At 37.4% G+C, this 11,980-nt stretch overlaps 1 protein-coding gene across 1 annotated transcript in view; it reads left to right on the plus strand.

Annotated features, from left to right (window-relative positions):
- tex264a (testis expressed 264, ER-phagy receptor a) overlaps positions 1 to 11,980 on the plus strand; it is a 75,340-nt gene that overhangs the window by 60,920 nt on the left and 2,440 nt on the right. Inside the window, exon 3 of the mRNA XM_026920001.3 lies at positions 3,652 to 3,823. Coding sequence (XP_026775802.2) covers positions 3,652 to 3,823 — 172 coding nt within the window. The remainder of the gene's footprint in view (positions 1 to 3,651; positions 3,824 to 11,980) is intronic.

Consider the following 11,980-nt stretch of genomic DNA (forward strand, 5'->3'; position numbering starts at 1 on the left):
CAGTAAACAGTGCTGATGTGAGTGCAGTGTCATGCTGGCTGCTCAGTAATGTGAAGAGCACAGCAAGCTTCTCCTGCCTGCTCTGCACCCTGTGGCTGTGTTTCATTAAAGCCTGATTGCACTCCCAATGCTGCCTAAGTGGAGTCATGCTCTTTGGCTTAGCTAACTTGTGGCCTGGAGCCATGACAGAAGGATGAGGCTCCCCTAATGAGAAGGCGAGTGAGGAAAATGAAGAATTCTCTCAGCATAATTAAAATCACTCATGCCAGAAGCATAGGTCCAATTACAATAGATATGGTTAATCAAGCAGATATTTGTTTATTTCTTTTTCTGAGGACAGATGATTTATTTGAATTGAGAAGGCTACATCCACTAACGTTGGCACATACAACCTTTGGTGGAGTATTCATTATAAGGATCAGATAAACTGCATGTGGAAAGCTTCGTTAAAATTGATATTTAATGCAGTTTATTGAAGTTTATTCTTGTGTATTACAAAAACATTTTTTTTAAGTTCATGGGCTCTCAAGTGGTGCAACAACAATGTGATTCTGTCATCAGGAGATTGTGAGTTTTAATCCTGACCATGCCAGGTTCATCCCTGTCTGAGAGTCTAAAAGAGCGTCATTTGCCCTGATAAGGCAGTGAGAGATGAGGCTTTCCTTTCTATCCTGTCATTCAGAATGATAGTAACCAATCACAGCATCAGTGAGTTCATATATATTGAATAGTGTGTATGGGCCAATTCCCTAGGATTAAGCTTAGTCATAAATTAAAAGGCCCTTTTAAATTGGACAAGCTCCAATACACATACCGAGTCAGGGACAGATTTAGCATAATCTAGGTTTAAATGATCAGACTTCCAAGCCAAAGATTAATCTTACTCCAGGAGTGAACAAGCCTACACCACTTTGTTTCCAAGTGCTCCTAATGTTAAGGGTTTTGGCATGTTCTGCCTTTCACTGTAAAACTGATCCAGGTGAAAAGTCAGTAAAATTATTTGTAAAATTGTCGGAAATTCCATCAGCTTTCCTGATACTCTCATGCTACCTATAATGTATTGTTCTATGAATATTGAAACCGTGCAAAAATGTCAGGCTATATACTGTAGATGTATTCCTATTAAATGTCCCTCTACACCAGAATCTGATCAGTACAGCAATTACAAAAGTTGGTATTCTGTTAATGTCCAATGTGTATGCACTCCAGCCAGACTCAAGTTTGTATTAGAGGTTTTGGTAACTCATGTTATTAGTAATTGCATTAGCAGCTGAGTCCTGCTCTGTGTGTGAACAGATAATAATCTATATTAGAAATATATTGAGGGTCTTTAGGTTAATTAGTCTTTGAAAGTGAGATATTGCTCACGGTGCTTCAGTGATGCATTTAGTAATCTGATGCAAATGAAGACAACGAGGTTGTATGTTGTGCAGCTCTACTTTTGAAATGAGCTCATTATGAATGTGAAAATGTCAGCCTTCATATAATTTTCCTCCTTTTACATACTGATAATTGGGTTTATTGTACTTATTTATGGTGTTCTACAGCTAACTTTTTCAAAGCGGTTGCATTTTCATGACATCTGTGAACTCTGAAGTGTCTCTCTGTTAGAGTATAATCCTTTCATATTGGATACTAAACAAACGTGTGCTATAGAAAAACCTGTCCTGTTTATCCATCTGTAAGTTGTACAATAATAAATTAGGATCTACAGTCAGTTTCACGATCTGGAACAAAGCTGATGGGTTTCTGGTCCATCATGCTATTGCATATAAATTCAACATCGATCTTTAATTATATGTGACACGCATTAATATAAATGATGTGCAGGAAGATGTGATTAACTTGGATTAACCTGTATGAATACAAATCCAAAGATTTCATCAGTGCAATTATTTATTTCAATGGTAGTATAAATAATGCTGCCACAGTTGTGTGCAGAAAGACCTGATTAACTTGGATTAAGCTGAGGAATGCAGATTTAAAGCTTTTCATCTCATTTTCATTAGATTGGTGATCAAACATGATCTCTATTCATTCACTATCTGTGCCACTGTAGGGGCTTTTGTTTTTGCATGAAAGCATGGAGACAGAAATGGAGAAATGTTTACTATTCTCCTCCCTTCCTCTTTCTCTCCTCTGTCAGGCTGTTGTTTTTTGACACCTTTTCCTGTAGAGACGTGAGCGTGCAATGTATTGTCTTTGTCTGCTTCTCTACTCTCTCTCCTGCCCCCACTCATTATCTCTCCTGCTTGAAGAAGATGCACTCTCATTTACATGCAGGCCCCTGGGGCCCGCACACTTTACCTGTACCAGGCACTTCATGCTGCTCAGTACAAAGCTCTTTCACAGAAGATCATATTAAAAGCCATCAATCAGCTATAACTGGGAGAGAGATGTGGAGATGGAGAGCTATGTATAACACCCTGCAAGAAAAGTGTTCCACCTCTGTTCTCTTTTTTTTTTCCCTGCTCTTCTCGCTGTCCATCTCCTCGTCCTCTGATACCTGACTCTTTTCTTCAGCTGAACTCTCAGCATCTGGAGCTGCCTCCCCCCGTTCCCCCTTTTCCTCCACCACCCTTTCACTGCCCATATGATTTTGCCTGGCACTGACAATGTGTCAGTCAGTTGAATTATTTTTTATAGCCTATTTCCTGACTGATAGTCATGTAACTGAAGTTGTATCACCTCCAGATTTTCCAGCCCATTTGCCTATTTTCACAGCCACTCTGGTGATGTATAGAGGACATGTCCTCTTTGTGGATCTAGCAAATAAAATGTGAATATGCCTCTGATTCATATTAGTAGCACTTGGCGAAACATTTTATGATTATTTGTATTGAGATTTGGAATAATGCTAATAGATATAATAAATGCAGTAACATTCCCTTACATGTGTTACTTTTATTACAACTACAGTATAGGCCCAGAATTAATGTTCACTTGTTCGGACATGAACTTTTTGGACACCATGTCCTGACATGAATATTTGGAGGTGGTTGTAATCAGGCAAGCCAAAAGTCACAAGCCAAAAGTCGTAAAATCATTTTGTTTGTGCAGCAAGCAGGGCAAGGCTCTCTGCTTCGCATTGCTTTCTCAGAATCGTGTTATTGTGGTTATTTGTGGTCTTCAACCTTGTTAAAGCAGCCTAATTGGTGTAGAGTCTGTGGAGTTGGTGGAAAAAGCAGTGGAGCTGTCATAAGGTCAGTGCATTTGATCAGTAAACTGTGGAGGAATATTAATGAACTAAAGCAAAGGGCTTTAGTATAGGGCCATCAAAAGAATTAATCAACTTTATCTTATTAAGTGCTGACAGTCTGGAGTAGACAATATTTTATAGACTGCATTTATTGTTTTTTTTTTTTAAATTTTGAAATAAAACTTGGTGTATCATGTCACATCGTAGGTGAAGTTCAATTTCTTCTATCTTATCTAATTGCACTATAGCCTTTAATTTGCACTATTATCTTGCACTGCACTATTGTCACTTTCCTATAATATATTGTGCCATGCTATTTCATTCTACTGTATACTTGTATCAGGCAAACTGTGAAAACCTACTGTATCAGTACTGTATCAATGACAAGCTCTTTACTTTACTCTTTACAATGTATGTGATTTTCATTCTCTCTTCCTGTTTGTCTCCTCCAGGAAAGAGGCTTGTCTGCATACCCATTTATTGAGATCTGTAAAGGAGATCTAATCCACTACATGTGCCCACTGGAGAACCAGGACAGCTTTTTTGTGCCCGAACTCCTTGAGAAGCAAACAGAGGGAGAAGAGGAAACAGAGAATGACAAAGATGCTGATGACGTGCACACGGGTATGACACTGTAATGCCACAGTACCTGTGTCTCAGTGTAAAAGTTTGATGTTGTTGAGAAAGACAGATATGTCACCATAATGTCGTTCACATTCATATAGGATATGACATAATGATATCATTGTGATGAAGTAAAGAGACACGTAAACAAGTTCGCATGCGATGTGCCATGGACATGTATGACATGTATTAGCCATAAATTGATACTGAAAGGCTTTAGCAGGACTCAGTTTTAATGCATCCAATCTTGTTTGTTCTTTCCCTCTCATATTGTATTTCTGTCAAGCTGCTCAGCGCCGTTGCACCACTCAAGGTCTTTCTTTGAGCGGTTTTAAATCTGTCAGTGGTTCAGTAAGCAGTGTGTCTTTTAATTCTCCAGGGCAGGACAAAAGCTGTCTATTGGGTCAGGTCACACTTCTGTGTGTCAGTGTGTATGTTTATGCTTGTGCATACTTGTGTTCTAAAATGAAACTCATTTATTTTTAAACCCTAGTACCACTATGAACCTACCCTGTGTAATTTATAGTATCTATAGACAGGGATATGGTATCTTTGTATAAATCAGTTAATTAAAGCAATCAAGTAAAAAGTGTGAAAGTGATGGAAATTGGGGACTTTGCATACACAGACAAATAGCTTTTTGCGTAGTGCAATCTCACACGCTCATCACTATATCATTCCATAACAACTAAGCTGTGTGTGCATGTGTGTGTGTTTCTTAATCAGAGGCTTATCAATCACAGATGCTTAGCTGGAGCTGACAAGTGCAGGTTGTGAATCAGACTCCTTCATTTGGGAAATTGCAGAGTGGTTCAGCTTTTGTTTGTCTCTATGGAAATTTCAGCTGTACAACACTGGATTTGCTCATTAACCCTTAAATGCATGCACTTGTAACTTCTAACTAATTGATATACCATGAGAGTTTAAAACTGACATTTTATTGGCTATACCAAAATAGCAAAAATCAAATAGATTTTTTTTTTCCATTTTGATATTTGGTTTGTCACAGATTGTGACAGAATATGCAGAATCTGGTTCATAACTGCTTGTGCCATCTGTTATAGCAAATACATAAATACCTGTCTTCCCACACATTACAGAATGCTGTTCAAAACAAATTTTACATTGTTATACTGTATGGTTTCAAAACAGTTTTTTTAATCATGGTAAAAAAAAATTGCATGTGAATTAGATGATAATCGTGTGGGAGTCACACAGTGCGAGAGGATAAACAATGCTTGATAAAAGTGTTCTACTGAGTGGTCAGAGTCCCAATGATTTTCTGGCATGTCCAAAAATTTAATCAGGTGTCATGTTACAGTGTTATGATCCAACATACACATCAGAAGCCTAGTTAGCACCACTAGTCTTTACTATCATCAGGGTGCTGTGGATGCTGGATAGGGATATTTTAAATCCTAATGTTTCCTTTTAAAAATTTATCAGAATATAAGTATATTGATACATTGTGCTTATTTATCAACTATAATGTGACTGTGAAAAAGAAATTAAATGTTATAGGACACGCACACTTACTTATTGTAGTTCATATGGCATATTTCTGTAATTAAACAGAACCCAAAGAGAACAGAATACAAGAATTCTATTTATTTAGAATACAAATCTTATATAATTCTTATGTGTGTGTATATATATATATATATATATATATATATGTGTGTGTATATATATATATATATATATATATATATATGTGTGTGTATATATATATATATATATATATATATATATATATATATATATATATATATATATATACACACACACACACACACATAAGAATTATTAGTTATATATACATAAGAATTAGAATTGGAATACTAGATTTGGTATTACTTGGTACTGGATTGAAAAGAAAATCTCGCCCATTGATATTGCTTGGTAACAGTATTCACATTCTAGTGACTGACTTGTTTTACAAGTTTGAATCCAACTGCAAACTAGGTTTTCACTTATAGAGAATAAAAGATCACAAAAACACCCAGGTAATGGAAGCAGCAATGAATGAACAGTGGCAACAGTCTCCTCTGTGTCATTATTCTTTGGACATATTCATAAGTTTCAGCCCATAAAGTTGCACAGAATGAGGTGACTAGTGGCATTCTGTTTTGGTCCCAGGGACAGATGATAATGAGATCCTTACTGCTACGGTATAGAAGTCACAGTTGTTTTGTCAGTAAAGTCTAATTGCATTGTTATGTAACATAGTCAATGCATAATACAGTTATTTTAATGGTATTATGTGCAGACATATTTCATTTAAGCTTGTACATAATTAATATAAACACCTCATTACCTAAAATATAAATAAAATAAAAACATTGTGCTAAAAGCATAATCATTGCAAATGACCTCTTAATATACCTATTTGTATTAAGGGTGTAATTATGTAGCTATTAAATTACGCCACTTGCATCACATTGTAATTAGACAGGCTTTTAAACCATGGTCATCAGGTTAGCCAAGAGAAGATGGCATTCAGCATTACTGTACAATGTCCCTAACAGTCTTCTCCTGTAATACTGTGTGAAATTGGAGAACACAAAACAAGGAATCGGAGACTCTTGAATACAGAATCTCTCTTGCCCTCTCTTATGGACTCTCGTCTTCAGCTCACCTCACAGGTTTTCAATGAGGATTAGGTCAGGGAACTGGGATGACCATCTAAAAAGCTTTATTCTCTGGTCAATGAACCATTTTTGTGTGGATTTGGATGTATGTTTGGGATCACTGTCCTACTGGAAGTTCCAACCATGACCCAGTTGTAGCTACTCCCAGGCAGCTGTGGAGTCCATGATGCCATATATCCTAATAAGGTTCCCAGAACCCCACAACTTCACAGATCCACCATACTTAATAATGGGGATTAGGTTTTTTTTTTTTTTTTTTTTTTTTTTTAACCATCCTTTTTTTAAATTTTTTTTTTGGTGTTTGTTGTCAAAAACTCTATTTTTGTCTTATTTGATCAGAGTATCTGGTTCCAGTCGTGTCTAACACACTCCAGGTGCTTATGTTTTTGGTTAGTTGAAAGAAAGACTTTCATCTGGCATGCCTTCTAAATGGTTGGAGTTGTCGTCTAATTATAGAATTTACAAATGTAATTGTAGAATTTGCATGTAAAATTCATTATGGTAGAATTCTGCAGATCTCTAACCATGATGCTAGAGATCATGATCTCTAACCTATGCCTCTCTTAACCATTCTCTATACTGTTTATGGCAGAAAAATACACTTGCGTTGTCTTCCAGGTGGATTAATTACGATTCAATTAAAGGTTAGGTTTTTTTATATTTTCAAGGTGAAATTAAGCTAGTTAACCACAAAGATTTTTTTCATACCCTTTTCTACCCATCTTTGCCAAGGGTCCTGTTATTCTGGAGTTGAGTGTGCCAGTGTGCCAGGTTGTGCAAGGGCCACACTGTGTCCATTGCAGCCATCAGCTCATTATGCTGACTTCTCTGTCTTCTCCATTTAATCCTCTGTTCCCCTTCTCCTGTCTTTGCTTGCCTTCAAAATTCCTTCTTTTATTCGAAAGCTTTAACTGACCAAAAATCCTGAAGTGGATTTAACAATCCCACTGGATCCAAAATAGAATTTAATCCAGATAAACGTTATCCAAGAGACTTTTCAACACAGTGTGTGAAGAATCTTGTGTAAATATTTCAGTCAGTTTTCTTGCATGAAAGTAGTGTGGGTTTGTTAGGAAGCTCCTCCTGAGGGATCATGGATTTTGTCTTAAATATCAGTAAAATTAAATTTCACATTCTGTGCTAAAATTCTGGCTACTATGTTTTGTTCTTTTGATCTTTCTCTAATTCAGATCATTTCATTATAAAAAAAAAGGATTTCTGTGAACCTAAGCACTGTAATATACTAGCAATTCCCATTCTAGTCTTCCGAGTTGTGTTAACACTGGGGTATAACACAGTGTAAAAACCAATGCACTGACCTCTGAAAGTACACTAGATGTCCAAAAGTATGTGGACACCTCACCATCACACCATACCAAAACCATGGGCATTAACACAGAATTGTTACCCCCTTTGATTTTATAATAACCTCCACTCTTCTGGGAAGGCTTTCCACTAGATTTTGGAGTGTGAATGTGTGGATTTGGGCGTTCAGCCACAAGGGGTGGCGCTCAAGGCTCAGGCTAGTCAAGTTCTTCCACATCAACCTTGGCAAACCATGGTCTTTATGGAGCTCGCTTTGTGCACAGTGCCACTGTCATGATGAAACAGGTTTGGACCCTTTAGTTCCAGTGAAGGCAAATCTTAATTCTACATCATACAAAGCCATTCTAGACAATTGTGTGCTTCCAACTTTGTGGCAACAGTTTTGTGTGTGTGATGGTCAGGTGCCCACATACCTTTGGCCAGCTTACTTCCAAATTAGAGAACAAATAATTGTCTCAGATGTTCAGCAAGAAAACATTTAAAGGTATTATTTTGGAATCTCTCGTACTCTTTGTCTCTCACATGCCTGAAGTTGTGACATGATGACTACCATATCTGATTAGGATACATGCACGTACTGCTCAGTAACAGAAATTCTAAATCGACTTTTATTACCTTCCATATGACACATAATAACTGGCCTTACTTCTGTTTAATTGAAGTAATTATGATTAGTTCAGTCTGTATGCACATTTCTGAGTAAAGACTAAATTGTAGGCTTAATAGGCCTTAGTTGGAAGATCTGTCCAGGATATTGCACTTGTAGTAAAGTTCAGCTGAGTGTTGCAGGCAGAGTTGTAATTCTTAGAAATCCCAGACTAATTCATTTTTAAATCAATTCAATGTTCCAGGCTTTCATATCTGGAAAGAAGAACTTGGTATGTGGAAAAAAGGCTACATTTTATTTAAGAATGATTGAGCACACCACATCATCCACTTAACACCATCGCAGTTTTAGCTAGAATGCATAGAAGGCTGTGTTTTTTTTATACTTCTCTAGTTCACAGAAGTGGTAGATGGTGCATAACACAGATTCTTAAGAAAAAACTGCTGAAACCTGAAAGTTGAAGGATTTACCTTTCAACATACCTGATGTTGCCAGAGCAAAGACATTTACAGAACAAAAACCTGAGCATCCTAGTGTAGCCCTGTGAGAGCCCTGACCTTAATCTGAATGATAGTCTGGAGGGACTTGAGGAGCTCAGTCCCCTGAGTTGTAATTAACCTACCTTTTGTGTGTGTGTGTGTGTGTGTTTATGGCGTTTGTCATTTATTATTTTTCAATTTCCTAATTGTGAAGCACTTCGGTCAACTCTGTTGTTTTTAAATGTGCTATGTAAATAAAACTGAGTTGAGTTGAGAGAGAGTACCTCAAGACATCAGTATCTCAAGATTTCATTTTGCTATGAAGCATGATTTAATTTCATTTTTTTCAATTTAATTGATTTAATACAAAAAGTGAGACCTTTGTGAGCTTAGTGACTTTGTGAGCTTAGTGACTCACAATCCCTGGTGTCTGTCTCTGTGGACACATTCTGCTGAATCTCAGGCAGGTCAGGAGCTGTCCAGTGCTGAAACTGATAATGAGAATGAGCATGGTTTATTAACATAAGCTGAAATGATTAGGCAAGCTAAAGAGAGCTGGTGACTTGGGGACGCTCTTTCGGCATCACACCCTAGTCCCCAGTGACCTTTTGCAGATGTGACAATGATATTTTGAGCCTCTTGGCCAAGCTGTGAACAAAGCTGTCTGCTGTGCTTGGGCCCTCATGAGGACCATGAGTGCAGAACAAGTGCGGGCAACTCACACGAGCTGAGCATCCCAGTCTAATTCAGTCTCGCGGTTGAAATGTTCTTCACAAACTTGGTCTGACACGGTACTCTGCTGTTTTGGTAGAAAGTAGACGAGATATTTAACCCTTGTGTCCTGTTAGGAGTGGATGTACTGTTTGCTGGTCATATTGACTTTGGGCAGCTGAGATAGAAGATAATATTTGAAATGCTCAACCTCTATGTTTTTGGAGAACAGTAAAGACATACAAACCACTTCTCCTACCAGCAGGTGTGTGTGATTAGGTATGAGTGTGAATTAGACATGGTGGTATTGCAACATAGAGTGAATTTGACTATTTGGTTTATTTTTGTTAAAAAACAAAACAAAACAAAAAAAAAACACTTGGTGTCAATTGAAATTTCAACACTTCTTGAAATCTGGTAAAAAATACTCAGATTTAACCTGTATAATATAAATATGAAGGGGGGATAGAAGATGCACCAACAGTTGTCCAAAATTTATCGTCTTTATGTTCAACAGAGAAAATGAGCCAAGCACATAAAGTTTCATATCAAAAAGTATTTAGAATTTCAAAAAGAATTTAAACTGAGTCATTTTGACTTCAGGGTTAATGATCCCTGTAGGTGTGTAATAAACTTTTCCTCAGAATGATATTAAAACAATAAGAAGTGTCTCTTCTTTCCTCGTGACTCTTATTTCTTGATCTTTGCTTTTCCTCACCTCTTGCTATTACCAGAGGTTTATTATTGCCATATAAAGGGCATCCATTCAGCTCTCTCTGTGACTATTCATTGCATGTGAATGACATTTAAGCTCATATAGAAGGAAGGAAGATGTGCTGAGACGCTTTCTTAATCAGTTTTGAAAAGGTCTCACCATGGCTGTGCCTGTTTTCTCCTCCCTCCTTTATGCAAAATGAGGATAGAGCTTTGGCTTAATTCACATGCCATAACTGATTTGCAGGATGAGTGAGGGTGAGGGATCAGTCTTCTACCTGTAAAGTAATAATGACAGGGAGAGGCAAGAGGCCAAAACCACTGCTCTCTATCAGAGAAAAGACAGATTCTTCTTACACACACAAAGTTGAAGGTAAATTTTCCTTAAAGATATTCAAACTCAAATTTTCACAAATTTCCACACATTTCAGGTTACCATACTTTTCCTGTGTTAAGTCAATTAGAGTATGTACTTTATTTCCATAAGAGGTCATTTCAAGCTAATAGCTAAGAGACAGATTTATTTCAGCTTTTATTTACTATATCACATTTTCCAGGGGTCACAAGTAACATACACTTTGTTAGTATTTGGTGCCATTGCCTATTATTTGCTTTAACCTGAAATGCTTCTCACAGTACTTTACTGGAATTTTTGCTCATTCCTCCAGACAGAACTGGTGTAACTCAGTCATGTTTGTGGGCCTGCTTACTCAGACATGCTTTTACAGTTTAGTCCACAATTTTTCTGTGTGATTCCTGTCAGGGTGATGGCCACTCTGATACTTTCACTTTGTTTTCTTCTTCGAATTAAAAGCCTCACCCTTTTTCCTCTACACTTAGTGCTGATCATCATGGCCAAACAGTTCAATTTTTGTTTCATCTGACCAGAGAACACACCTCCGAAAAGCTGGTGATCACCTGCTAACTTCAGTCTGGCTTTTTTATGACGGTCTTGGAGTAGAGGATTCTTCCTTGTGCAACAGCCTTTGGCGATGTAGGACTCTCTTAGTGGTGGATGTTCATATTTAGTACCTGATGCCTCCATCTCCTTCACCAATTCCGTTGTTGTTGTTTTAGGGTTTAGTTGAAACTTTTGGACCAAAGTCCTGGGAGTTAATTTGTACCACTTTCCTGAATGATACAGTGCCTGTGTGGTCCCAAGATTTTCATATTTGCTTGCAATTGTTTGTACAGATTCTTGTAGTGCCTTCTGTTGTTTGGAACCAGAGTTGTGGAGGTCAACAATTTTTTTTCTGAGGTCCTGGCTGAGTTGCACGCATTTTCCCATGGTATCAAGGGCAAAAAGGTACTGGCTGTAAAGGTAGACCCTTAAATATGGCCACATATGTGCTCCTTCTTAAGACAGTTGGCCAATCAGAAGCTTCTAAATGTCATTCCATCAATTTCTGGAACCTTCCAGACTGTTTAAAGAGACAGACAACTTAGTGTCCACTGAAATTCTGATATAGTGAATTAAAGCTGAAATAAATCTGTCTCTTATTGATTGTTTTGAAATTACCTCTGATGTGAGCAAAAGTAGATGCCCTAGTTGACTTGCCAGAAGAAATGTATGGTGATATGAAATGTGTTGCGTTGCGGAAAACTGAGATTGAATATCTTTAGCCTAGGTGTATGTAAACATTTTGCCTCAACTGTATACTACTTAAAA

Source organism: Pangasianodon hypophthalmus, chromosome 2 (assembly GCF_027358585.1).
Source record: "Pangasianodon hypophthalmus isolate fPanHyp1 chromosome 2, fPanHyp1.pri, whole genome shotgun sequence".
NCBI lineage: Eukaryota > Metazoa > Chordata > Actinopteri > Siluriformes > Pangasiidae > Pangasianodon > Pangasianodon hypophthalmus.